Raw genomic sequence first — 27,236 nt, forward strand, 5'->3', positions numbered from 1 at the left:
AAATCCATAAGACCAACTCTCGATTCCTAAAGTCTGCTTGGTATCGCACACTTCTTCCCAACGGCATGGAAAACGTTTTCTCGACCACAGACCCACATTTTCATTCTACACGCCGTCGTCTGCTGGGATCGCCCATTTCTGACACATCACTACATCAGCATGAAGGAATAGTTACGGATCGGGTACACATGGCTATCTCAAGAATGGCGGAAGAAACGCAATATCGTGGTGTCGTTGATGTATTCAAGTGGTGGCTGTTCATGGCGACCGACATTATTGGCGAATTGAGCTTTGGGGAGTCATTCAGGATGCTCGAAGCTGGCGAAGTAAGCAATCTACTGGATTACGAACCCGACATCAATATTAACATTGTAATGCAGAAAACCCAATATTCTTTAGATCTGGAGCAAGTCTCAGCCCTGCAACCGATTCGAACAACATTCCCCACCCTGGTCAACCTCGGGAAATACCTACCTTTGCCTGTTTTCAAGCGCACTATGGCATGTGGGAAACGAATGGGCATGTATGCAAGCCAATCCATCGACCGATACCAGAGAATCATGGCCGAAAACCCTTCGGACCCAAAGAAGACACTCTTTACCAAGTTATTCGATACCGAGAAAGGCGGCTTGCCACTTAACGAGATCAAAAAAGAAGCTCAAGGATACATTGTTGCAGGAAGTGATACCACTGCTGTCACTTTAACCTACCTTGTCTACGCCGTTTGTGGAAACAGCCGAGTTCGGGACAAGCTGGTCGCTGAGGTGGCAGCCTTGTCTGAGCCGATTCACGATAATGACCTTAGGAATTTGCCCTATCTGAACATGGTTATTAGCGAGACACTGCGCTTGCATACTGCTGTTCCTTTTGGTTTGCCTCGGGCTGTGCCATCAGAAGGTGCCAATTTCAACGGATACTTCCTCCCAAGTGGAGCGACCGTGTCTACACAGTCTTACAGTCTACATCGGGATCCTATAATTTTTCCCGACCCCTATAAGTAAGATGATGAGCTACTATATGTGCCTTAAAGTGGCCTACTAACCAAAATGCAGTTTCAATCCCGAGAGATGGGAGAACCCAACCAAGGAAATGAAGGATATTTACATACCGTTTGGCGGTGGGTCACGCAGTAAGTCAAATAGGGATCTTCATATAACACATAAGCTAACCCTATCCACAGTCTGTATTGGATTGCATCTGGCTCGCATGGAGCTTCGTTTGGGAACAACCATGTTTTTCCGAAAATTCCCAAATGCTCGACGTTCCAACAAAGAGGGAATGTCCGAGAAGGACATGGTAATGCGGTCTTTCTTTTTGATGGCACCAGAGGGACATCGTTGTCTGATCGAGACTTGATGGGAGCGTGAGATAACCTTGGAGTAGGGTTGGAGACGATCATTGCATACCATACCACACTTGCCACCAACTTGGAGTCATACCCCAACCGAGCCTCTGGGAGGAGACCTCGGATGTATTTTAGAATGGGCCCGAATGAAAATGTTTTTTTACCCCGCGTCGACCATTGATGATGCCAGTTCAAATGCGTAATCGAGTCTGAGCCCTGAATTCAGCACCCAAGGACGGGTCCCCCCCCCCCCCGGCGCCTTGGGGTAACAGTGGCCCAACAATGAACAGAAACGACCTTTACTCAGTCGCAATGGAGTTTCCCCGGGCCAATACGCTCGGTCATCGACTGAGCCGTGGAGAAACCCCGAAAGCTTCTTTGGCCCGAACCGACAGTTTCGGAGAAACCCCACACACCGATCTCCGCATCCCGGTCGGTTCTGGACAAATGCAGTAATGCTCTTCAATATCGTCAGCCTATGATGTCTAGCATTGTTGCGGAGTTGTGCCTTGTTTCACGTTTCCCCCGCATCCAAATCGCAAGCCCTATTCACCTCGTCATCGATCCGTCGTCATTTCTTCTCTACCGCCAGATCTCGGCACGGTCCTCAATTCCATCGCCGATCGCCTCCAAAAGCCTGATCGCGCGAGCGTGTAGCTCTTGGCTAGATTCTCCTGAACTTTAACTGCTCCTTATGCCCGGCTTTAGTATTTAGCTGCACCCCTACAAAGACCCCAGACCATTCCTTCCAACCAACCCACACCAACTCATCCGGAAGAAAAGGCCAAATACCCTCGAAAATTTCGCCATCAATCCACAATGGCCAATTCCGACTCCCAGTCAGACCCATCCAAGCTGGAAGCCGGCATCGCCGATGGTGACACCATTACACACCAACAGACAAACCAGTCTACACAATTCGACTATAACCATTATGGCCCACTCGCACAGGTCAACACAGCAGGAACCCTCTACCCTCCATTTGCAGGACAATTTCAACCGGGTGCGTTCCGTCCTGGCCCCGTGGAGCGGCGCACAATCGCCAATCCGGCTCCATTGGGCCTATGCGGTTTCGCCCTAACAACCTTCGTGTTGGGTTGTATCAATATGAAAACGCGTGGGATCACCGAGCCTTATATGTTTGTGGGTCCTGCGTATGCCTACGGAGGTCTTGTTCAGATTCTTTCTGGGATGTGGTATGTGCAGATCATTAGGTGTGAAGTGCTGGATAAATACTAACCTGGCGTGTGTAGGGAAATGGCTGTTGGAAACACGTTTGGCGCGACCGCGTTGACTTCATACGGTGGATTTTGGATCGCAATGGCAATTACTTTCACGCCGGGTGGGTTCGAAATTTCACAAGAGCTGGTCAAAGCCGATAATGGATCTATGGGGATGTTCTATGATTCTCTCGGTCTTTTCCTCATGGTAAGTTCATATCGCCCCTCGCCTGCAAATCCCACATTGTTTAAAAATAGAGCCTATATAGTCAGTTCTATATAGCTCCATATCTCTCCAGCTTTCTGGTTCCCCTTCGAAACCTATGGGTTCAACGAAACTGTACTAACTCGCCTTTGTCATAGGGATGGTTCATCTTCACTTTCTTGATGATGTTATGCACCATGAAGTCAACTGTCGTTTTCTTTAGCCTCTTCCTCTGCGTTGATCTTGCCTTTCTTCTTCTCGGAATAGGCTACTTAGTTCGTGACGCAAAGGAAGATCCTAACCAGAAGATCCTCACGGCTGGTGGCTTCTTCGCTCTTCTCGCCGCATTTCTCGCTTGGTGGGCAGCCTTCGCCGGTGTCGCGGATACTAGCAACAGCTTCTTCATTGTTCCTGTCTGGCACTTCCCGTGGTCTGACAAGGGCAAGGCCTCCCGGAGAAAGCAATGAGTGATTTGCATGTCGTGCTTTATGTTTCGGATTACTTTCAAATGGGCACGAGCTGGCCTCTGTGTTGACTTGGTATCCATAAGCAGAGCCAGAAGGTATGAATCATGATTAAGGTCGTGATTTGATACCAAGATAGGCTGTGCACATTCCGGCACGGAATTGTCCTTTCATATTTTCAATCTATATAATCGTGGATCATATTCTATAGATTGGAACTCTGACCCAAATTTTCAGCGACATACCTAAAACCTAACAATACCATTTGATCACCCTCTCCAAGAAAGTGGCATACTTGACAGAACAATTCCTGCGATCTCTTGGTTCTACTTGGCAGATCCCATGAGCAAGCTTCCTATTGAAAACTTTAAGCGATAAGCGGTACAAGGTCAGCACTTGCTACCATGACTGCAAGTCTGGTCACACTTGTAAGTCCCGATCCAGTTATCATCACCATACACATCCAACCCCATCAGCCAGTCATTCAGCACCTGGTGCAGATAGTCTATATTCTGCGGAACGCCATTGGACTGACCCTCTGACGAGCAAGGATAATTCTCTGTAAGGCCCTTGTTATCACTCGATCCAGTATTCGTTGTGAACCACCCATTGTAAGACCCAAATGCCTCGATCGCGTTTCCACCAGTGGACCTGATTTGCGAGGTCAGGTAGTTCGTGCCCGCTTCCACATTATCCCAGATCGAATCCGTGCACTAGCCGTTTGGTTGTCGCATGATACTTGCATCAACCCGGGAGTCGGGCCACCTGCATCTGCGTTGCAGGATGACTCTTGCATTGCGATCACTGCAAGGAAAGACAGGTCGACACTGTACTTGGATGCGGCGCTCTGGAAGTATTTGTTTGTCGTACTGTGAGCAGGAGGAGCCGATGCCGTTTATACGACGGTTTCATCCGCCGCCAGGGATGCCGGTGTTCAGCCAGTCTTCGGATCTGCAATAAAATTAAACTCTGTCTTGGATTCTTGCAATTGGAGGGCATACCAGTTAGGACCAGTGCTTGGTGTCACATCTTCGGTCGCGCCCTAGGCTTTAGGGTTTGTGCCGACGCCCGGGTTTGCGGACTGGGCATTCGCGGTGGCTGCTGCGGCCAGCACAGCGAGAACAGCAGACTTCACAATAGCCATCGTGATTGAAGGACGGGACAACTGAACGGTGAAATCATTTGAAAAGAAGCATTCTATGAGCAGAAACATAGTCAAGTTTATAACAGTAGGGACTTCCGATCACTCCAAAATACATTTCAGCAGCTGGCATCCGCCTACTCTTCTGACATTGTAACTCCAGAGAATCATCGAATAGAATGATGGAATACGAGTGATGAATTTCTCGAAGGGGCAAGATGTAGTGTACAGAATGTACAGAATGCCATAAAGTTGCTTGACCAGTTTCTCAATTAGGTAGTAGACTAACCGATTAGGGGAATAGGGGCTGATCAACCTCGCAGCCCTGGAAAGTTGGGCCCGGATTCGTTGATCATTTCATTGATGAATCGGGGATCCCGAATCAGGGGCCGCGACATTGTACAGGAATTTTATTGGTGAAATGTTACTGTGGGTCAGTGTTGGTTGTCGATCGTTACCTCGAACAACCATTTGATGAAACAGTGGGACGACAGCTGAGATAAACCTTAGTCCAAAGTGGATATTTCAAAACGTAAACAGTTAAATTAAAGGTAGATTGTGCCTTGAATATTTCCTGCGGTGTCGGGGTAGATAGTAAATTCCTCATTCGGCCGAGTCCCTCTGTTGAGATCTGCGGGTTCAAGTCTGTGCACACTTGATGAGCGAGCTGTCCACTGAATATGTCTAGACCATGCTCGTCTGGTGATGATTTCCGGGTGCTAATTGAATTCTAGACAATACCCAAGACTGCTTTTGACGGGCCACTTCATCAAGGCACACATGTTCTTTCGCAAAATTTTCATGATCGTGGCTATTGTCGGCCACGGTGTGAAATAGGTGACAATCAATCATTGACCATCAATTGCCACGGTATGTACTTTACCAGTTAAAAATGGTATAAGCGATCATGTCGTGCGCAAGCATCGCGCGCTTAATGCTCCTCCCCCAACAAAGGTTCCTGGTCCGGGCTACCAAGCAACTGTCCTTCAATTAATAGAGCACATTGACTGTGTTTCTAGGAGATAGGAGACGAAATACTGTCAAATATAGAAACAGTGGGCCAGTCGGCTCAGATAGTTGAACTCGAGACAAAGGCATGGCATTTGATAAACGGAGTTAAGGAGACAATTACTCCGCAGGGCTACATACAGTAACTAGTGAAATAACCTATCGGCAAAATCCTCTGTCTAAATACCGAGGCGGCTAAAAGGCTGTGTGGGTCATAAGTGGAATTTGTGGAGTTTTCATGATTTAGCTTACTCTCAACCACCTTTCAATTGGAATTTGGCATGCGTAATACTGTCCCAAAACTGAGTGGTGGGCCTTCGTATACCCACTTTCGAATACCGTCGTCCATTGCCGAGAGCTCCTTTCGATTTCACTGCGACCGTGTCAGCCAAGTTTCTGCCGAGTGTCTTTAAATAGCGAGTATATAGCGATCCGAGCGTACTTGTGACAATATTAAGCGCTTGGTCTCTGTTTATCAGACATAGTCTAGAGATCTCGCGAACCGCGAGGAGAAGTTCGGCGGAGTAAAACTTCCCAATCTTGCAATGGCCTGCAAGACTGAACAGGGATTTCTCCGATTGAATAGCCATATTATAATTTATTACAATCGATAAAGGGCAATCCATGACAATATGGGAGCATTGGTGGTACTCTATCAGCTTTGGCGATCACCGCTTCAAAAACCTGCGTGGCCTCGAAGCGTTTTGATCCCGTCGATCCGAGGCCTAACCTCAACGAGAGTGGATCGCCTAATGGACCCATAATCTTCGGTCTCCCGGTGAGAAACATTTCGTGCGTTCATAAAATGGGGTTCCCAACAGCAACGAGGCGCCCACACTTAAGGCGATTGTTGGCTTCCATAGAGCTTCGGGGTATTTTCTACACGCCAACTTTTTCTATACGCCAAGTCTAGTAGTTAAATTTTTGAGACTCTTGGATCGCGACATTCAAGTTTCACCATCAACAAGCCTTAATACGCTCAGGAACGCTCACTCCTAACTCGTCATTCCGCCACGGCCTCGAATAGCCCTCAAAATCATGACTCTCGGATAATCCGCCGACCGTTGAGCCAGTGGCAAAAGCAATTACGAATTACACATTATTAATAAGGAGTGAGGTTTTTCTAACAACACTAGCGGAGCAGAGCACCACATGGAAGACGCCCGAGTCTCCACTGTTGAGGGGCCGCGGAGGTGAAAAAATATGAACAAGGTTCGATAGCAGGATGTTAGTGGTTCTTAGAGCGGAGGGCCACTTTTAGTGCCTCGTGTCAAATCAGTACCCCTCGTCCCGGCTTTCTTAACTTTCTATGCAAATCGGGGAGCTCGGGGTTGGTTGATAGTGGATATTCAGGGGGCCAGTCCATGAAATGGCCTTTGTGAAGAAATCTCCTTATAAAACCCTTGCCGTCTCCGAATCAGAGCTTTTAATGACCTCAGCCGACCCTTGAATCACAGCGTGATTCACATACCCACAGCTGTCATGTCGAGCTTGTTGTTGTCATGGATGCTGGCTCCTCGGGCTTTTCCTGAGGAACAAATGCTCCAGCGTCGTGAACATGATTCCGCCAAAACCGTTGCAGCCAACTCGGCAAACTCAGCGGCTGGCTCGTGGGTTATCGATCCTTTACCCGGGCTGCAACGAGGTGGTCTTATTGCGGTCGCAAGCTTGGCACTTGTCTCACTGACAGCCACGTTCTCTTTGCTCTCCTTTTTCACTTATCGTTTCATATTTTGGAAGAAGTACTACAAGCGCTACATTGGATACAACCAATATGTCGTTCTCATGTACAACTTGGCTTTGGCCGACTTCATACAAGGATTGGGATTCATCGTTAGTCTACGGTGGATCAGTCAGAACTCTCTTCACGCAACAGACACAGGGTGCTTCTTGCAGGGGATTTGGCTTCAGATCGGTGATCCTATGAGCGGAATGTTCGTGCTTGCCATCGCCCTGCATACCTTCATGCATGTCAGTCTTGGCCGTCAGATTAGCCACAAGGTTTTTGTGTCTATTGTGGTCGGTCTATGGGTCTTTGGAGTGATCCTTATTATCATTCCTATCGCAGTCTACGGCCGATATGTCTGGGTGCCTTCCGTGGCATGGGTATGTTTTTATTCCTTATTCCCGACCCCCTTCAGGCTGTTGAAACAACTTGCTGACTGCTTCTGATCTATTAGTGCTGGATGAGTACCCAACACCCCGCTCTTCGTCTCTGGACACATTATTTCTGGATTTTTTCTGCTCAATTCCTGAACCTGGTCCTTTACGCAGTCATGTTCGTCCAGCTCCGACGCAAGATGGCCCAATCGAAGATCCTGGGAAAGAGTTACACCGAGAGTCTCCGCCGCCTGAACCGAGTCGTTTCTTACATGGTTATGTACCCCATTGTGTATATTGTTTTGACACTGCCACTGTCTGCCGGACGTATGGCATCTGTCAGCGGAAAGGGTCCCAGTGTAGCATACTTCTGTGTTGCAGGTGCTCTGATGACACTATCCGGATTCTGCGACGTGCTTCAATACACCATGACCAGGAAGAGCGTTGTATTGGATGCAGAGACCAGATCAAAGAAGCGCGACGATGGATACTACGACCTCTCGACTGGACAGAAGAAGTCCAGGAACGGCAACTTATACTCCCAGAACGAAGACAAAGGCCCCGTTTCCACTGTCTGTGCTGCTATGCCAGGCACCGACTCCACCGATCATATTGTTCCGAGGGACGTTGAATTGTCGCCCGCGCCAGACCACGTGTACCAGCACACGACCATCACAATAACGCACGAACCTGCATACGAGCGGCAATTATAATAAACTCACCCCTTGATGAAAGACTTGTATACGATACCCTACTTCTTATTGCTGTCCCTGTTTAATACCCTCTTTTGGAATTTTTTCTCATGTACATATTTTACCGAATACCACCACTCATCGTTCACATCACTTTCACCTGTATGCAAGCCCCTATAGGGCCTTTGCTACATGACATTGCAGAGAGTGCAAAAGGTCTGTGACATGATTTACTTCCAAGGGTCGATGGCGTGTCGTTTAAGTGACTCGGGAATAGTCAGTCATGCTCAAATAAACGTTAAGCTAGAGTAAGTTGCAAACCTTTTCGTATTTCCCAAGTGCAAGGAAAACATCTTCGTACTTCCTGATTTGATATGGCTCTCTTCGAAGAAGCACTTGTTTGTGCTTGTTGCTCCACCCTTTGACACTCCGCAGTGTCTGCGCATTGTGAACAGCTCCTCCTAGCATCGGGTCCAAGATCAGACTGCATTCCTCGTTTGCAGGACTAACAAGGAGTGGGTCATGGATATCCCCTTCCAGTTTGTATTCTTCCCTCAAAGCCAAAACCTCCTCTTCAACTCTTGTTTTGGATGGGGATGGGTCATATGGTGATTTGTGTCGCGCTACCTCGTCGTCTGTGCCCGACTGGCAAGTTTCCGACCGTACGGGATTGAGTAACTGTCTCTCGAGTAGAGCCTGCTCTTTTATCTGATCGGCCCATGTCTGCACATGGCGTGTCGTGCGCAAACAACCCGATTGTGTGGAGATTATAGTCCTGGCTGCAAGTGGGCAGGACTTCAATGACATGAAGCTTCTCATTTTGGATGATAATGTCTTTGGAGTAGCAGTTACGGTGTTCAAAAGGCGTTGAGAAATTGCCACGACGTTTCCAAGGGCCGAGGACCAATTTGTCCTTTTAAAGGCAATAATAGACTTCTCGAGGAACAACATGACATCACGATTTCGATATTTACCCCGCGTACCACACAAAAGAATAAGGTATGATAGGCTATTTTTGCAAGAGCTATTATGAAGCTATGATCCACGGGTCATCACAAAAACTGCTCTGCTACGGGCGTGTGGGGTAAAATGGACTTGTTCGTGAAATCACCCAAATCGACGCATTTTTTTGGGGGTAATATCAAGTTGCTTTTGTGACCATTAAGAGCTCTCCAGCGTATTCCAGGGTTTCCTTCGTCTTTATTCAATAAAAACGAGTTTTCCATCCTGGTTTGCGATATGTGTCGACAAATTGAGATCATTGGAGATAAAATGTCCTGACGAGTCCCTGAGCTCGGAATGAAGAATAGGGGTGTGTTCTGGTCCCTCCGTAGTGAGGCTTATTTTTCGTGCACCCGTACTGAATCCTTTGCCATTCAAATCAAAGTGTCCTGTTGATGAATAAGATTAGCCTTGTTGTTCGAAAAGTCAGTTGCAAGGTATCTGGATAGCCACTGACCATCTTTATTTCCAAGATATTTGTCAAGGAGCAGGTCATCCTCAACACCAGTTCCCTCGTCGTTGTTGCAAATTGCGACGAGATATGTTGATCCTGGCGAGGTATCCAGCTTCAGATGAGCATCGCATGCCGTTCTGTTGAACATTGTGAGTCGTTGGATGTAAGTAGTGGAGTCGACTTGAACAGGGTCTTGGGTAGAAGATTGGCGATGTGTCGATTATTTAACAGGAAGGATAATTTATGATGGCTCGCGTGGCGGTATGGCGAATCTTCCCATGTTTTACCTAAACATGACGTGCTGGCCGACGGTTGTTGGCAGGTGACTACCTTACTTAGGATATATTTGCCACCAAGTGCGGCGGTGATTAATGTCGCCCACGAAGAACGGCTTACCGCCCGAGGTTTGGGTTATAAACCTCCAGTTACTAAAACAGCCAAGAACGAGGCCACTGTAGTCCACTCAGGAACTAAAACACCTGCCAAAGTCGCTATTCCTCGCCAACAATCAGGGATCACCCCGTGTTACAGTGGTCGAGTCCCGCGTAATTAGGCGACGAGTCGAAGGTCGTGCTACTACTATATCGAGCAAATGCAGGTCATAAAGCCGGCCACGCTAGTATTCAAGCATAGTCAGGGCCAGTTGACCTTGAAATTTCAAGCACATCTCTAGAGTTCCAAGATTACTCATCCAGATTAGCTTAGGGTTACATATAATATAGGGTAGATGGTACTATGGAGCTTAATACTGGGGGCAAGCGATGTCTTGCCGCTTCCCCCCTTTCCCGTGTCAGCAAACGCAACGCATTCCTTAACTCGGTTACATAATATTTGCGGAGAGCCTCTTATCAGACAAGTTATGCTGCGAATATAGACTCATAATGGGTGGTGCGGAAGGGAATCCTCCCAACCCTGGAGAAAAAACGCAATTGAAAAAGAGGTCGAAGGATGTTAAGGACTTGACTTACACTTACTACTTACTTAGCTTATGCTTAACTTCCAACTTAGCCAAGACTAATTTCTGGTTTAGCTTAGGCTTACTACCCTATGTTTGACCTTGACTGTAGCTCGGTAACGAACTTGGGCCATGTTGCCATGGGAAAACCCTCTGACAGCATTTAACCACTCGAAAGGGCATTTCCCGAGACATGTACAGACGGAATCAAAGCCAGCTTCACCAAAGAATACTTCAATTGTTTCTGGGACCCACTACCAAGACAGTAGTCAAATGAAAATACTTGACACATCGTCGCAAATTCAATTTGTTTTATTTTATTATAATACAGGGCTTGGCAGTCATTGTTCTAGAGTTGAACCGTGTCAACCGAACGAATCTACCACGAGAAAGCTTCCACTTGAAGCTCGAACCTAGTCTTTTAGCGCCGTGGGGGCCATAGACGCTAAAAGGAGGAAGACGATAGGGTTGGTATCATTACATCTGTCAGAGAGATGGTGGTTTCTTTATTAATGAGGTTTGGAGACTTCCTCGGTGCTGGAATTGGGATGATGAGAGATAGGCGTGGAAAGAGGGTTTGAAGAGTCTGCCTCCGAGGACGAAACTTGGGGGTGTCCAGTGGTTGGGGTGTTGTCAGCTAGGGTAAGTTCTCATAAATATGGAATTCTTTTGACCTAAAGACGCACAACATTTGCTAAAATAATTACATAGCTACGAAGAAGGACTGACTTTTCTCTACGGGACGAACACCTTCGTCCCAGAATGTCTGGCTCCTCCGTTTCATATGCGCAGGCTTTTGCCACAATGCTCTACTTCTCTCATCACATCTATGGATATCACAACTGAACCTTGGCATTCGATTAAGGCGTGTCCCAAGGTGTATCCACTGTTGCTTGATCTGCTTCAACATACCTTCCATAATGTTTGCCAGCTGCGCTTGATAATATACATGCCAGCATGGGATCTCGTGGAGAAGGTTGTGGATGATGAAAAGCTAAAGGAGATTTTTGCGCCATGGGAGCAACCGGTAAGCAGTAGGGATTGGAGTCAATTGGAGCTTTGTGCGCCATACGACTGGCAAGACTGCTTAAAGAAATTAGCAGAGAATCAGAGTAAGTGGAAGCTCACAATGACTGAATGGTTTGCTCGTTACAATCTCCCCGAGTGTGTTTAATTACATGTCTTGGCATCCTCTTTGCATTGAATGCCGAAACCATCTTATTCTTCTGACGATAATTACTACCAGAACTTGCTTCTACGTATAATTCAAAGAATGTGAGGCCATTTATCTACACATTTGAGGATCTCACAGGAGAACTTCGAAGAGTTGGCCAATGCTAATGTTATGAAAGTGGGTCATTTACAGATTATAGAAATTGGGGCCTCGATATTACTTGTTCTGTGTCTATTCCAAGGCCAGGTCTCCAAAAATAATTGTTGGAAAGGAGGGGAGGTAGTAGTGGCGGTGCATCCTCATAAGCTCCGTGGAAGCACCTTATGCCTAGGAAACTGTGATCGTCGAAGACCCACTACTCTCATATCCTTCAGTGGAGACAACCTGGTAGTTAAAGGTACCCAGGCTCATTCCGAGCGCAGCCCAGGCGTTAAAGTGGTTGGCAGTGGTCACGGTACCACTAGACCGAGTTTTCTGGAGAATGGACCAGTACTGGTTGAAGGTTGCCGTGCCGGAAATAGAGGGTTGGTCGATTTGCTGGTGCTCGTGATGTCATACGCAGAGCCATCATCAGTGACGGTGCCCTTATAGTCGCAAACTGCCTATCCATATATGCAAATCATAGAGCACGAGGCCGGCACGTTTCGATACCACTTCGCCATCACAACAAGCGCGCGTGGGGCTTGAGATGTGGGGCTGTGGTTGAGAAACCAAAGATGCTGCTTCCACAGGGAGCATTTACAAGTAAAAGGCACAATTCAGAACTAAAAGGATCAGATCAAGTAAACAAGTGATTGTGGGGCTTGAATTGGGCTGAGATTGAGAGGGTAAAGTTGCTGCTTCCGCTGCTCCATTCCTTGACTAAAAAAATGCTAATCAATTTGCCACCAGAACTACGGGGGATCTGATAAAGTTCGCATGGTTCGGAGTAGTGGGGGCGGGGGGTCTACGTCTTAGGGTTTCATTTCAGGGGCATTCAACCATATTAAGCTAGGCAAAACTTAAATTCAATCCTTGAAATATAGGAGCATCAAGCAAAATGCTCACGTTGCCGAACTTGAAATTGAGTCGGCGGCCAATATCTGAAAGTGCTGATCTTATAACATATCATTTTCTATTCTGGGAAAAGTAGGCCAAGGCCTTGTCAACTCCGAAGACAAATATGACCATGACGCGAACTCAAAGATCTAAACGAACCCCCTACCCCACAATGTCCGACCATGGCCGATCACATTTTTGGTCAGGAAAGCTACGGGTCCACTGTAAACATAGCTCCAAATTTCTTCCTCCATATCAATGTGGGGTCCCCGCAGACTCCAGATTTTGCTAGTAGATAGACCCACGTTAGGATCAAAACAAGCCGGCATCAATGCGTTTGTCATGGTCTTGCACCTCACTCACGCCACTGCGAAGATTTAAGAACGATTCCATGCTGTTCGCAAAACACAGCGTAATAAAATCATCCGAATCTCAGTCGTTTATCTACTGCTATTTTTTCCTTGTTCCTGGGGCGGTCTTGTCAAATCCAAACTGACACTGTATCTGAACTCCGCATCCCCCGCTGGTTCCCACATGGATAGATAGCTGATGCTCCACTCCTATTAGTGCCATACGACGTGACCCCACGTAAGCGAGTTCCTGTCGAATACTTAAATGAAGTGGAAACATAGTCAGAAGACAGAAGACTAAGCTCCTTGCAATTCTTACTGTTTAAGCAGGAACTGCTTGGCACGATCATGGCGGCTATTTCTAATGAAATCTTGATCGTTGGCGGTGGTCCGTCTGGACTACTCCTTGCCCATGAATTGCTCCGCCGCAGAATACCCGTTCGCATCATCGAAAAGCGACCCGGTCCATCACACACAAGCCGGGCAATGACTATTCATGCTCGATCGATGGAAATGTTCGATCATATGGGTCTGGCGAATCGGCTTGAAGAAGTGTGTTTAGAATGCCCAGGGAATATCTACCATTTTCCACAACTCTCCGAGGACAAATGCCCTCGGACTGACTACCGGTGAGCGTTGGAAGAAACCACATCCACATACCTGGGAGTTTACCTGACCTTCCATACAGGCCATTGCCAACCCGATACCCTTTCTACTATAAGATCAGCCAAAACGATTTTGAACTAGCTCTCCGTGAACTGATGTTGTCGAAATATTCCATTGGTCCAGAGTATAAAACCGAGCTCATTGATTTGAAGCAAGATGTTCAGGTTGTTACAGCCACCATTCGCAACCCAGATGGTACAACAGCTGTCACCGTGTACCCATGGGTGGTGGGTTGTGATGGGGTTCATAGCTTCGTGCGAAATGCGGCAGGGATCAAGTTCGAGGGTGATACAGTGGCGGTGATGAGCATGGCAGATTTGGAACTGAAGTAAGTTGGAGAGAATATCCCAAAGGCCAAACTATTTACTCATACTGAACTTTATTAGAAATGTTAATTTTGATGATCGGTGGATGAACTACTATTTCAATGAGGACCTTTTTATGAATTGCACCAAGATGCCGGGAAAGCTATGGAGAATCTACATGAGTGAGCCGACAGGGGATTATGTCTTTGCTACGGATCAGCAGAAGGCATACCAGGAAGTTGCTGATAAATTGGGGATCGGGTTCCAGGTCGGCCGGATGCACTGGCAAACTGCATGGAACGTTCGCAATCATATTGCGGAAACATACCGCGCCGGTCGCATGCTGATATGTGGTGATAGTAGCCATGTTCATTCCCCCTCGGGAGGTCAGGGCATGAATGGTTGCATGCAGGATGCCTTCAATCTAGGCTGGAAACTTGCGGCTGTCTACAAGAAGCAGGCGAGTGAGTTCATACTCGACTCATATGAACGTGAGCGCAAACCGATTGGCAAGCAAATCAGCGAAGGTGCGATGTCCACGCATGAAATTGTCATGGGTTTTGGTATCCCGCCCGAAGATCGCCTGCATCTTACGCGAGAACCTGGATGGGAGTTGCGGACTGTCAATCTTGTTAGCGGCCTCTCGCACAATTACAGTGGCGTTTCCAACCTGCCGAAGGACCTTACTCCCGTGCCGGGCCCTCAGGCTGGGGATCGTGCACCGGATGCGCTCCTGATTCAAGAACCCAAAAGACGCATTTATGATGTTTTCCGGCGGCCACAGTTCTCCCTTATAGTGGCCCCTGGTACGGATGCAACAGATGTGATCGACATTGGCGCCAGAGTCCGTGATGAGATGGACCGACTGTTTTTGGGCCAAGTATCAACATATCTTGTCATCAATGCAGACAGCCCTGACCCACGCTTCGACTTCGATCACCAGTCTTTAGATGAACTTGACGAGTTCACGCAACGATATAAGATCGGCTCAGAAGGTCGACTGGTTCTCGTTCGTCCCGATCTATATATCGGAATGGCCTGTCTACCTGGCGAGTGGGAGAAGGTTGTCCAGTACATGAAGCAGTGGTTCTTGACGTCTCAAGAAGCAAGTTAGTAATGTTTTTGCCAGTCACTCTTAAGTTAGAAATACGGCATTTCTTTCTTTTACTTAGACGTGATTCTTTTATGTACATACCATTTTTAAAACAGAAGACCTTCTGGTCCGCTTTGCTTTGTGATACGTGAATTCCAACTCGCCATAATGTAGACATCCTTCAATTGCGGACCCACCGAGGCTGATCGATCGATGTCGGATGAATTAGATCCCAACCCAACACCGCGCTATTTGTTTTATCATTAATCTACTTCTAAACCAAGTATCAGTTAATAAACCCAGTCTCCTCCGACTTTATTATTCACTGCTCTCTTATTTCCGCCTCAGGCCCTCTGAAATGTGGGGTTAAAGACCGCCCCACATGGGGCTGCAACACCCTGTGTAAGTAACTTGTGGGGTGTCTATCTTCCCCAATATTAAATTCCAACCCTAGAAACTCAACTTTCTCTCAACATCTTCCTCCTTTACCTAAGGCTCAATCAAATCCTGAAAAATGAGTCGCTGTGAGCCCCCACCAACGGCGATCCCGCCAATGAAAGACCTGACAACCGAAAACATCACCGAAAACGTACACATCGTCAACTCACAATGCCGCGATCCACGTCTACGATACCTTCTCTCATGCATAGTCACCCATCTCCACGAGTTCTGTCACGAAACACGGCTATCTACGGAGGAATGGCAATCGGGGATCCAATTCCTGACTGAAATTGGCCAGATCAGTGACGACCTACGGCACGAGATGATTCTTCTTTCCGATACGCTGGGCGTGAGTCTTCTAGTTGACTCGATCAATCATCCACGACACGAGCCTGCGACGGAAGGCACGGTTCTGGGGCCATTTCATACGCACGATGCAAAAGAGAAAGACAATGGAGCTGTTCTGCACAATGATCCCGACGCGACGCAATTGCTCGTTGTTTGCTCGGTAAAAGATACAGATGGGAATCCTATCTCGGATGTCAAGATTGATGTGTGGGAAGGAGATTCGAAGGGATTCTACGACGTGCAGGATCCGAACCGGACGGGTCCTGACGGGCGCGGTGTGTTGCATTCTGATAGAGATGGCCACTTCTTTTTCAAAGCCATCGTGCCCGTTCCTTATCCTATTCCCATGGATGGACCTGTGGGGAAGATGCTTCGGGCACTTGAGCGCCATCCGAATCGTCCTGGACATGTGCACTTTATGCTTGATAAGCCTGGCTACGACCTGTTGGTAACGTGAGTAGTCTCTCTGTGAAGAAAATAGCGACTGACAATTTGCAAGGGCTCTCTATCCTCGCGGAGATCCGTATGAGACATCAGACCCGGTTTTTGGAGTTAAAGATTCTTTGATCGTGGACTTGTCCAAGGTGACAGACCCGGCTATGTCATCTCAGTATGACGTTGAGATGGATACTCCATTGCTCAAATATGACTTTGTCCTTTTGACGGATCAGCAAGCCCGGGAGTTGCGCAAGCAGAGGGCTATTGAGGAGATGCAGAAACAGAAGCGGAATGTGGTTTGGCATAATGGGCTTCCCGTGCCTGCAACTGAGGGTCAATAGATGCAGGCTTCGCGTAGCTTTATTGTTATGATTTCCAGGTGTCAGGGATAATTTCCTTGATTCATGCGGTTTGATTTCGCAAGGTATAGACCAGAAGCTCTCTCTATTCATTCACTGCATGTAATTTTAGAAGGGTCTTTTCTCTACACTGTTATTCGTAGTCACGTACGCCTGGTTATAAAAGCAAATCCGATTTTGAATATCAATTAAGCACTATAATAGGAAACATCCATCTCTTTCTCACATGATAACTACCATTGATTAAAATGGTCGATGCCCCCTTGCTAATGTGTTGAAGCGCGTCACCCCCTCCCTAGACAGGGGTGCCACTGTGTGTGCGTGCACCACTCCCGCCGCACCACCACCAAAAAAAGGCCCTAGACGTGCAGGAATCACATTCAAAAAGCAAAAAGATAACAGGCCCGAGCCGCGGATCGAACGCGGGACCTCGCGCAGGAGTGCTTAGGTTACCCTAAGCGCGAATCATACCACTAGACCACCCGGGCTGTTCATGTATTGGTTGACGATTTCTGGGTTCAAGTCGAAAAATTTGTGCGGTGGGTCGCGGTGTGGGTCTAGGTCTGTATCAGGGCCAATCGTTGTCGAGAGCGGTAATGCTACTTCATTGGAATGACTACGTTCTACAGTAGCTTGGCCAATTTACCAGTGTGTGTTTTCTTGAAGATGCCCGTGTCCGCCAGCGCCTTGAGTCATCGCAGGCCCAAAGTCAGTCTCGAATCTAGTGGTGATCACGTGTCAGCCAGGATCATTGAGGTACACATCTGTGGAGGGAGGATGCAGCACTCACTACCTGTTAGCTCGATAAAGATACAGTATATCGAAGAGATATTGTAAGTGGCTGTCAACACTTTATTCCCTTATTCTTCTAAATATCTTCGTGGGCATTTCTTCAAGCGTCTTTCTGGAAATCCCTTTATTCCCTTTTCGAGGTGTCTCATTAATCTACTTATTGAATTTGTCAGACTAATAATGTACATGGGATAACACAAACTATTTTGCGAACTAGCCCGGGGCACTTGTAGTATCTACTTACTTGGTTCCTCTGTAGACATCAGATGGATCAACATTCGAACCGTGCGACCCCCTTCAGGACGTGAACTTGAAGGGCGAGAACGACCAGCTCTGGGCCTCGGGAGGCGATCGGCCATCTTCCTACATGGGCACGCCACTCGCGGGTTGCTGAAAGTCACACATTCAATGTGCTGGTCGCTACCGGGCACCGGATCATGACCCCTCGAGTGGTGCGACGTGATTGCGAGACCTAAGTCTACGAGCCAGTTGCCTTCGCATGTCGAAAAAAGATATGATCATGTCAAAAATTGATGAACTCGCAGGTCTGATATCATGACATAGAATACAATGCGAATCAGCAAAAGATGCAGGCGAAACCTCGGTCCCAGGCGCTTCACCACACAGGAAGAGGATCTGAACCACCTCTGACATCACCCAACGCCAAAGACGGAAACACGAAGGCACCAAAGCAAACCAGAATTTGTGAAAAACACCATCACTCATCACCCATCACCTAAAACCTCCGCCGAGTTGGCTCGGGACTGGGGCTGCGGCTGACGCTGCGCGCGTCCCGGCCGCGCTCCTTCAACCACTTCTTCGTGCTCAGTCGCATCTCCCGGTCCAGCTCGGCCGACGGATTCTTGCGATGAATAAAGTTGCAGAATCCACCTCGCACACACCCTTCTCCGCTATTCAGTCGACAGCAGGCTTCTCGGAAATCTGTCACGGGCGATAACTCGCAGTATATCGGTCGGGCGGCGTACCAGCGGGAGTTGAGTGTGTCGCACGCTGTCTGGGCATCCTCTTCGTATTTGAATCGCGCGTAGACGTTGCCGATCAAGTCTGAGTAAAGCGCGTTAGTAACTGTCGCGACTGGGAGGAAAGGGACGGGAAAGAACTTACGGTCATTGTTATTGTCGCAGACGACTAGCTCCTCGAGCTCGCCGTACTGGCACAGCTCGCACCATACGTCCTCGTAGAAGGCGTCGAAGTGGTTTTGCAACTGGCTTGGGTTCATCTTGCTCTTGGGGTCGTAGGCAGGGTTTTGGTACATGTTGGGCATGAGGACGGTCTGGGAGTAGGACGGCTTGACGTGCTTTCGGGAGCAGCGGTCGCCATGTCGGCATGCGCCGATCTTGTAGTAGAAGGAGCAATTGACCTTGTCCTGCTCGGTACCGAAGATGGAGGCGAGATAGTTGGCCATGGTGGGTGGATGTCAAAGCAAATTGTGCACCAACTGCTGGGGGGTGAGAGTTGAGGGAGGGAGAGGAGATCCGCGCAGGTGAAACGGAAGAGGCGACAGGTGAAGGATGCGGCGAGGGAGCGGTCGACTGCTTGGTGATATCGGATGCCTGAAGTTTCTGGAGAGCTCCAGTGGCGTGCTGACTAAATACGGAGAGCTGCCATCCCACGGGTGCGGAACAACAATTATCCGATGTACAAATAGGGCATCGAGGATTGAATCAGTCTGAACTGGCCTTTTCGCCAAGAAGTAACGCTATTTATCGTTGTCTAAGAGAAATTCCATATGTAATCTAAATCGGTTATGTCCTATTTGACCCTAACTTGTCCTTCCTGAAATCATTTTAGAAACCGGAGGGCGTACCTCTAGCGCATGAGGGTCAGATTTGTGCATAGGAGGAGCGACTCCTTCTTGGAATCGATCCATTTCACTCCCGTTATCGCTCTAAGTAAAATCATCTTGTGTAAGGGGTTATTTCGGCAAAAAGGTCACAGTGGGGCGTGAATTGGGCTGGTTGAGGGCATCTTCCATTATTCATTCAGTAATATATATCTTGGGTGGATCTTGAGTGATTTCTTCAAGCGGAATGTCTCTAGATTATTCGAATGACAGAAATGGACCGGTACTCGGTACTCGGTACTCGCTGGACTATACACGGTTCCCGAAAATGAATGTACGGCAGATGTGCAACCCGGGCTAGGGGAACATGACTGGGTGCTTATAAATGAGCGCGGGTGTTTACCCGAATTGACTGGTGGTCACGGCCCGGAGGCCAGGGTTTGTAGGATGATTCTGCGCCGGATAGAACTTTTATACATTATCAGAGCAAAATTACATAGAGCGTGAGTCAGTCTCATATTCGTCCTGATTGATTGAAGCTATGTCAATGAAAATTGACTTTGTAGCTTGAACAGCATGACGTCTGCGCAGAGCCCATCCCCCCCGGCAAGATTATTAAGCCCCGCACCGAACGCCCTCGGACTTAAGACAAGAACAGCTCCAGTTCCTCTGGATATATTGAGCCTCGCAATTATCATTTGATTTTCGTGCATTGAAAACTGAAAAAGTAAGGTCGTGCCATTCCCAAGGTTTCGGCCAATCGCTCCGTGTGGTGGAGGCTCCGAGTGTGCCGGAGATGTTTGATAACAACGGGCTCCCCCAGGGAAGCAAAAGCCGGCCCTCTTGAATCACCTCCCCAGCCCGCCTTTGAATTGTCCACAGACATATCGTACCCTCTGAGACCCCCTGTCTGACCGACTCTACAGCATCAAACATGGCAGCGAAGACCATCATCGTCACAGGTGCCTCTCGAGGTAAGGCCCACCATGCCGCTGTCGGAGCTCCAAATTCACAATCACTCCAGGCATTGGCCTCGCTATTGCGAAGTATCTTCTCTCCGCATCGCAACCCCACAATGTCGTGGTGGTGGCCCGTAGCGTCGAGCCCCTCCAGAAGCTCAAAGAGCAGTACAGCAAGCAGGTCGAGGTGGTGAACGGCGATTTGGCAGATTTCTCCCTCGCCCAGAAGGCAGTCGATGCCGCCATCAAGTCCTTCGGACAGCTCGATGGAATAGTCCTGAACCATGGCATCCTGGGCCAAGTAGGCGACATCGCTACGGCCGACCTGAAGGAATGGCAGCAAGGATTTGATATCAACTTCATCAGCTTGGTTGCCTTCGTACGTCACTCAATTCTGCACTCAGATGTCTAAAAAGCATACTGCTAACATGAATTTACAGGCTAAGGCAGGACTTCCCGCTCTTCGCCAAACCAAGGGAAAAATCATTTTCACCTCCTCTGGCGCCGCCGTGGCCGGATACCGCGCATGGGGCCTGTACGGAGCCACCAAGGCAGCCATGAACAGCCTAGCGATGACCCTGGGTAACGAGGAGCCCGATGTTACGTCTGTGTCCATCCGGCCCGGTATGGTCGACACCGAGATGCAACGCGAGCTGCGCGACATCCACGGAACAAATATGGACTCGGAGACACACTCGAAATTTACCAGCGCGCACAAGGACGGCAAACTCGTCCAGCCAGAGCAGCCGGGCCATGTTATAGCCAAGCTTGCGCTCGATGCGCCCAAGGAGCTGAGCGGCAAGTTTTTATCGTACGTCTATTATACCCTCCAACTACGGCGAGGACTCGGATGATGCTAACAAGAGATAGGTGGAACGACAAGGAGCTCGAGGCTTTCCAGTAGATTTAGATTTTCATTGTTGATATATAAGAGAATGGAGACTGTACAGCAATCAGTATGAATGCCACAAAATGTCATGAGTGCAAATTTTCAGTTGACAAATTGTAATCAGCCGAAAGATGAAAAGCATTACATTTTATAAGCATTAGGTGCAGAACACCTTCATACTTAGCATGGAATGTAGGGTGATCATCATACAAAGAGGGTATTGCGATTGTGAAGGAGTGCTCCCGTACCTAACGAAATTTTGTATCCAGGGAGTCGGCAAGTGCGGAGTGAGAGACGTAGTCAATACTGTTCCTACTATTCTTGAGGAAGTTAGCAACAGCGTTCAACCTCGAAATCATGTGCAATGCAAGCAGTGAAAATAATATCAGTTGGTCCGTTTGGCTAGGACAGGTATGGTCACCATGGTTTTGTATGATAGGGGCGACAACAAGGTTCATCATGTAGAAAGCAAGAAAACAGAGTGAGAGGAGCTTACCATTAGTGACAATCCTCGGGATGAAACAAAATCAATTCCATCCCGAGGAAAGTGGGAGTCGAGAAGACTCTGCAAGATGATGAAGAAAAGAGAAAGTACCGAAAAAAATCCTGCGAATAAAAGTAGCTGTGGGCGGTGAGTTCCTGCCGGCAGGAAAATATAGGAAGCCGTGTCGCGACGGAGACTTGGTCTGCTTTCATGTCGGGCCCCACGCGGATCTCTAAAATATCCTTGCCAGCTTGCCTCTTGGCCTATATTTACCGGGCCTGCAGCTTATATTTGTGACCTTTATTGCATCACTTTCAGTCATGTCTGACAGAGAGTTTAGCTGTGAGTTCTCTTTCCCCTCTTGGTACGCCACGCGCATTTGCTGACATGGCTCCATTGATCCAGCAAACGACGACCTGTCGCTTCCCAAAGGTATGGAATATTCGCTTTCATCTAATTCCTCTGTTTTATATGTGGCACACCGGCGATCTCGTGAGAGACGAATTGCTTCACAGACTCCGCGGGTGGACCCGCGTGCGTTTGATGGACATTCACTGATCGTGTTTGACACAGCGACGGTCCAAAAAATCATCACCGAGATCCTCCCTCCTTCCTCAGGACAAACATTTTCCAAAGATGCGCGCGATCTGCTCATGGAATGCTGTGTCGAGTTCATCACCTTGATTTCATCCGAAGCGAATGACATCAGTGAGAAAGAAGCCAAGAAGACCATAGCATGCGAGCATGTGGAGAAGGCACTGCGCGACCTGGGCTTCGCCGACTATATCCCCGATGTCCTGGCTGTTGCTGAAGATCACAAAGAGCAGCTGAAGGTGTGTTCTGTTATGTCCTGGTGTGCGATAAATTAGCTAACGGGGTGGATTTCTAGTCTCGGGAGAAGAAGCAGAGCAAGATGGAGCAAAGTGGACTCTCTGAAGAAGAGCTCCTTCGGCAACAGCAGGAACTTTTCAGGTCCGCTACTGAGAAGTACAACCAGGGTCCTGAATAAGATGGCCTGGGCGAGATCTCATGCTGGTCATAGAGCAAAAAGACGCCAGGCGTTTTGCGTGTTTCACGGGGGCGAGGATTGGAGTTCTCTTACGGTCTTTCTTAATTTTCAACTCGGCGACGGATGGAGGCGATACATCTAATGACATGCCCGGCATCTTATGCACGCTGGGTATATAGTCTTTGATTTCCAAGTCTGTCACCTGCGCGTAACTTGGATGATGATTTCTAGTAGATTGTGCTCTTTGGTGTTGTAGAGAATGCAGTAAGCTACTAGTCTTCACTTTAATGCAGCACCCGACCATTAATTGGCTTTGAAAGTCAGATGTTAATCGTAGATGTCTATATTGGGGTCTTGGAGAATAAGTTCTGAAATCCCTGGAGAAATAATTCACAGGGTGTGACAGCACATGTCAAATGTCGACAATGCGAGTTACTGATTTTCACTTGATTTGTTCTGTTCCATTAGGGCTCTGCACATCGCCCAGTTGCTTCCAGCTCGACACCCGACAAATCAGGCTTTCATCCCATCCCGTGACCACGCCAAGCCTGAAGTCACGCTAAACCACAATGGGAAGGCGCCCGACCACTGGTCGAGGTCGCAAAGCCGCCGCGGCGGCTCGCGCAGCTCCCATTTATCCTGATCGCCAATTGACCAAGATGCCGCCATTCAAGGATGAGCACATCCTGGTATGTCTGACCCCACGTGTCAACTATTTCCTCTTTAAAGACCTCCGCTAATCTCTCTCTCAGTTAATTGCGCCGGGTTCGCAAATGACCCTGGCGCAGCTCGGCCTGCCCGAAACATTCACGCCTGCGCGATTCCGTTTCCCTACGCGCATGTTCCCTGCCCAAAAGGAGGGTGAGTACGAGCCTTACCGGATCCGTGAACGACGAAACGAAGTCAAGATCAGCAATGGCAATGGTGCGCCCAAGGAGACTCCGAAGGAGGATGTGGAGATGAAAGATGCGGAGTTTGCTGGTCAGGATGGTGCTGCCAACAAGCCTGAGGGTGAAGGTGCCGACGGGGCTGAGAAGCCTCAGGAGACGACCCAAGTTATCGAGGAAGTTCTCTACGAGGAGGATGTCACCACTGAAGAAGGGGCGGTCTATCCGATTCAGGATGGGCGCATCGTCGACTGGCCCTGCTTCTACGCTCTGTTGACTCACATTTATAATGCTCTGAGCCCGCCTTTCCACACTCCGATCCTTATGATTGCCCAGCCTGTCTGGTCTGCGCGCGATCGAGAGGCTATCACCCAGTTCATCTTCGAGAAGTTCAAGGTTCCTGGATTCAGTCTGATCGACTCGGCCCTTGCTGCATGCTACGGTTATGGTGTACAGACAGCCACAGTTATTGATGTCGGCAAGAGCAAGGTGGACGTGACCGCAGTTACAGATTTTGCAGTCAACGAGCACGGTCGAGGAATTGCACTGCAAGGGTGCGGCGGCGATGCCATGACTGACCGCCTTCTGGAGTTGCTTGGTCCCAGGGGATTCACCAGAGAGATGTGTGAGCAGCTTAAGCGCAGCAACATCACCGAGATCGTGCCCCCGGGTACTCCGCTGCCTGGTGCAGCAGCTACCGCACGCCAGGGTAGTAACCCCGCGACTGCCGCCACTACTGGAGTAGACGGGAACGACTCTGCCCCACGCGGGCCTGGCGAGGGCACTCAGACTGGCACTGAGACCAACGGCGAGGAAGATGAGGGTGTCCTTGACGTTGCAGCAATTGTTAGTGGCAACACTACCGAGTACCTTGCCAACATGGAGAAGGACAAGTCCGCCAAGAAGGGGAGTGCTGCTGACCCCAGGTCAAAGCTCCCCAATAACAAGAAGGAGAAGGCGGCTTTCCAGTTCGAGGAGTTTGTGCCAATGGAGGAAGAGAGTGCAGCCGGTGGCGCGAAGCGCTACACGCGTCATAACCGGGAAATCGAAGTGGGCGTCGAGCGCTTCCTTCTGACATCGCCCAGTCAGCAAACCGGAGACCGTCTGTCTAGCGGCATTTTGGAGGATATCGCAACTCAAGTTCACCACACCATCCTGGCTGTGCCGGATGCTACCAAGCGCAGCGAGCTTTGGGACTCCCTCATCATTGTCGGATGTGGTAGCAAAGTTCGAGGTAAGTTCATAGCCCTCCATACGCTCAATTCATGGCTGACTCTTGTTTTACAGGCTTTACTCAGGCTCTCCTTGGCGTAATCACCCAAAAGTTCATCCTCTCTCCATCTGCCACCATCTTCACATCTGAAATCCCCTCCACCTTCTCCACCCCTCTCCCGACCGGCGGTACCAACACTCCCGCCCTTATGGGCCAGGGCCAACCCGGGCCAATGTACCACCCCGCCGCGCACGGTGTGAACCCTCTCCTCGTGGCTGCTACGCACAACAACCCCGGCATGATGCCAGGCACTCCAGGCATGGACCCCAATGTCGCTTCTCAACACTACCGCTCAAGCGGCCACTCCCAGACCCCTACCTCCGCCAAGACCCTCCGGCTGCCCGAGTACTTCCCTGATTTCAAGGACCAAGGCAACAGCAACGCTCCCGGGGCGAGTGCAGGCCCATCCGGCGCCTCGCAGGGTGGCCATGGTACCGAAGAAGCCTGTTTCCTCGGCGCCCAGATGGCTGCTAAGGTCTTCTTTGTTCTCGACCAGGGTCTTACGAAGGGCTACATGAGCCGTGTGGAGTACAACGATAACGGACCATCAGCCATCCATGAGTTCACTCTGTGAGAGCAGGATGATGGTTCTACGATTCAGCGCACGAATTCTGGGTTTGAAAAGATTTCATTCGGGCGATGGGGTTGATTTGTTTAATGTTTTCTTTTTGTACTCTATGCCTCCTAGAAAAGGAACGCTGGTGCAGGTGAGGAGGAGTTGGGCTCGTATTCTGCCTTGGCTTTTCAAATACAACTGAGATTCAGTTCCATTCTATTTCATTCAAAAGATAATCGAGTGTACGATTCCTATAACCCAATAGCGCTGGAGGACCAACCCGATGAGTAATGTAGATACGATCACGTGATAGCGGGTCCTTATCGTCCCAGGCGGCGCATCTTCTCGTCGCGATCTCGACTCGCCTTTACTTCACCTTCCCCGGCAACTTTTCACCCCCATTATACAAGTCCAACAGCACTACGCTACTTGCCAACATGCCCCGCGCTGAAGCAGGCTCAACAAAAGCCATCGGCAACAAGATCAAGGCGAAGGGCCTCGGTCGATTGCGATGGTACTGCCAGGCTTGCGAAAGGCAGATGAGAGACGAGAACGGTGAGTCCGGTCTGGCCCCTGCAACGTTTCACACCGCTGATGATTTCCTAACAGGATTCAAATGCCATGTGGCGAGTGAAAGCCATGTCCGGCAAATGCTTCTAATCGGCGAAGACCCGCGCCGCCACATCCAGGATTTCAGCCGCGACTTCCAGAAGAATTTCGTCGATCTGCTGAAAACAACACACGGCGAGAAGAAGGTTCATATCAACCACTTCTACCAGCAAGTTATCGCGGAGAAAGAGGTAAGTCTTTACCTACTGTTTAACTTTGGAACGTGGATGCTAACTTGAACTTCTCGCAGCACGTGAGTTATCCTCTCCCTCGGTGCATCCTCGCGCATACCTAACCAACTTGCAGATTCACATGAACGCGACACAATGGAAGAGTTTGTCACAATTTGCAGCCCACCTTGGAAAAGAAGGCATTTGTCGGGTTGAGGAAACGGAGAAGGGATTATTCGTCTCATGGATCGATAACAGCCCGGAAACGATGCGCAAGCGCGAAGCCGTCATGAAGAAAGAACGACAAGATAAAGGCGACGAGGAGCGCGAACAACGATTGATTCGGGAGCAGATCGAAAGGGCACAGGCCATGGCCAAGGAACAAGAAGAGGCGAACCCCGAGGATAAGATGCTACAACGCGAAGACGGAGAGAAAGTGACATTAAACTTTGGGTTTGCGTCAAAACCAAAAGCAGATACCAAGTCAGCTTCACCTCCGTCGACGGAAGCCGAGCCAAAGGAGATCGCTGCGGACGAGACATATACGCCAACGCCAGCCGAATCTGCCCCGGCCGCGCCTAAGATCTCGATGTCCTTTGGTGCGCAGAAACCGAAGAACGTGTTTGCCTCGGCGGCTAAGAAAAATCCTCTCGCGGGGAAGAAGGGGCCTGTGATGGCTCCCCAGAAAAAGATGACTGAGCAGGAGAGGATCATGAAAGCCGAGATGGAGGCTAATGAGAAGAAGCGGTCTCGGCCGGACTCTGGCTTCAATAATAAGCGGCCGAAGATCTCGCTGAAGTGAACTGTATGATCGCACGATCGTGCAATATGGCTGTTGCGCTACCTTTGACTCTTTATATACCCCATGCCACCTCTTCGCGGCTGCTAGAAAGATTAGACTATTTTATTCACAATTTTGTGAACCCTCTCATATTCACGTATCGAAGAATTTTCAATAGCAGGCCTTAGCTACTGAAATGAGCCCTGAGGAGGAGTGCCTCCCAGA

General features: G+C 49.0%; 11 protein-coding genes across 11 annotated transcripts; 9 read left to right on the forward strand and 2 right to left on the reverse strand.

The window, feature by feature from the left end:
- Positions 1-203: 203 nt before the first annotated feature.
- On the forward strand, positions 204-1,356 carry N7498_007601 (Cytochrome P450 E-class group I; the record flags this gene model as incomplete). Its single annotated transcript, XM_058454663.1, has 3 exons — positions 204-997; positions 1,053-1,129; positions 1,181-1,356. The coding sequence occupies 3 exons, from the start codon at positions 204-206 to the stop codon at positions 1,354-1,356; spliced, it is 1,047 nt and encodes a 348-aa protein (XP_058306912.1).
- Positions 1,357-2,164: 808 nt separating this feature from the next.
- Positions 2,165-3,237, forward strand: N7498_007602 (acetate uptake transporter family protein; the record flags this gene model as incomplete). The annotated part of the gene is made up of 3 exons (XM_058454664.1): positions 2,165-2,541; positions 2,599-2,773; positions 2,929-3,237. 3 exons carry the CDS (start codon positions 2,165-2,167, stop codon positions 3,235-3,237), a joined length of 861 nt encoding a protein of 286 aa, XP_058306913.1.
- A 3,628-nt stretch (positions 3,238-6,865) lies between these two features.
- N7498_007603 (uncharacterized protein) lies at positions 6,866-8,196 on the forward strand (the record flags this gene model as incomplete). The annotated part of the gene is made up of 2 exons (XM_058454665.1): positions 6,866-7,489; positions 7,564-8,196. The coding sequence occupies 2 exons, from the start codon at positions 6,866-6,868 to the stop codon at positions 8,194-8,196; spliced, it is 1,257 nt and encodes a 418-aa protein (XP_058306914.1).
- A 1,179-nt stretch (positions 8,197-9,375) lies between these two features.
- Positions 9,376-9,779, reverse strand: N7498_007604 (CVNH domain-containing protein; the record flags this gene model as incomplete). The annotated part of the gene is made up of 2 exons (XM_058454666.1): positions 9,376-9,566; positions 9,635-9,779. 2 exons carry the CDS (start codon positions 9,777-9,779, stop codon positions 9,376-9,378), a joined length of 336 nt encoding a protein of 111 aa, XP_058306915.1.
- Positions 9,780-13,496: 3,717 nt separating this feature from the next.
- N7498_007605 (pentachlorophenol monooxygenase) lies at positions 13,497-15,233 on the forward strand (the record flags this gene model as incomplete). Its single annotated transcript, XM_058454667.1, has 3 exons — positions 13,497-13,702; positions 13,837-14,142; positions 14,201-15,233. The coding sequence occupies 3 exons, from the start codon at positions 13,497-13,499 to the stop codon at positions 15,231-15,233; spliced, it is 1,545 nt and encodes a 514-aa protein (XP_058306916.1).
- Positions 15,234-15,726: 493 nt separating this feature from the next.
- N7498_007606 (intradiol ring-cleavage dioxygenase) lies at positions 15,727-16,780 on the forward strand (the record flags this gene model as incomplete). The annotated part of the gene is made up of 2 exons (XM_058454668.1): positions 15,727-16,454; positions 16,501-16,780. 2 exons carry the CDS (start codon positions 15,727-15,729, stop codon positions 16,778-16,780), a joined length of 1,008 nt encoding a protein of 335 aa, XP_058306917.1.
- A 1,546-nt stretch (positions 16,781-18,326) lies between these two features.
- Positions 18,327-19,016, reverse strand: N7498_007607 (zinc finger CCCH domain-containing RNA-binding protein; the record flags this gene model as incomplete). The annotated part of the gene is made up of 2 exons (XM_058454669.1): positions 18,327-18,655; positions 18,716-19,016. The coding sequence occupies 2 exons, from the start codon at positions 19,014-19,016 to the stop codon at positions 18,327-18,329; spliced, it is 630 nt and encodes a 209-aa protein (XP_058306918.1).
- A 1,312-nt stretch (positions 19,017-20,328) lies between these two features.
- N7498_007608 (SDR family oxidoreductase) lies at positions 20,329-21,257 on the forward strand (the record flags this gene model as incomplete). Its single annotated transcript, XM_058454670.1, has 4 exons — positions 20,329-20,368; positions 20,419-20,732; positions 20,794-21,164; positions 21,224-21,257. 4 exons carry the CDS (start codon positions 20,329-20,331, stop codon positions 21,255-21,257), a joined length of 759 nt encoding a protein of 252 aa, XP_058306919.1.
- A 681-nt stretch (positions 21,258-21,938) lies between these two features.
- Positions 21,939-22,785, forward strand: nctB (negative cofactor 2 transcription regulator complex subunit NCB2). Its single transcript, XM_058454671.1, has 4 exons — positions 21,939-22,068; positions 22,132-22,158; positions 22,300-22,559; positions 22,616-22,785. Exons 1-4 carry the CDS (start codon positions 22,047-22,049, stop codon positions 22,733-22,735), a joined length of 429 nt encoding a protein of 142 aa, XP_058306920.1. The 5' UTR covers positions 21,939-22,046; the 3' UTR covers positions 22,736-22,785.
- A 519-nt stretch (positions 22,786-23,304) lies between these two features.
- N7498_007610 (uncharacterized protein) lies at positions 23,305-25,469 on the forward strand (the record flags this gene model as incomplete). Its single annotated transcript, XM_058454672.1, has 3 exons — positions 23,305-23,424; positions 23,488-24,856; positions 24,910-25,469. 3 exons carry the CDS (start codon positions 23,305-23,307, stop codon positions 25,467-25,469), a joined length of 2,049 nt encoding a protein of 682 aa, XP_058306921.1.
- A 419-nt stretch (positions 25,470-25,888) lies between these two features.
- On the forward strand, positions 25,889-27,032 carry N7498_007611 (putative C2H2 finger domain protein (Kin17); the record flags this gene model as incomplete). Its single annotated transcript, XM_058454673.1, has 4 exons — positions 25,889-26,006; positions 26,061-26,251; positions 26,311-26,313; positions 26,367-27,032. 4 exons carry the CDS (start codon positions 25,889-25,891, stop codon positions 27,030-27,032), a joined length of 978 nt encoding a protein of 325 aa, XP_058306922.1.
- Between the last annotated feature and the right edge of the window lie 204 nt (positions 27,033-27,236).

This window comes from Penicillium cinerascens (genome assembly GCF_028974065.1).
Source record: "Penicillium cinerascens strain IBT 15544 chromosome Unknown contig_9_segment0_segment0, whole genome shotgun sequence".
NCBI lineage: Eukaryota > Fungi > Ascomycota > Eurotiomycetes > Eurotiales > Aspergillaceae > Penicillium > Penicillium cinerascens.

Coding starts and splice junctions, on each gene's coding strand:
- nctB (XM_058454671.1), top strand. CDS start 22,047: ATGTCTGACAGAGAGTTTAGCT. Junction 22,069..22,131: donor GTCTGACAGAGAGTTTAGCT/GTGAGTTCTCTT, acceptor CCATTGATCCAG/CAAACGACGACCTGTCGCTT. Junction 22,159..22,299: donor CGACCTGTCGCTTCCCAAAG/GTATGGAATATT, acceptor TGTTTGACACAG/CGACGGTCCAAAAAATCATC.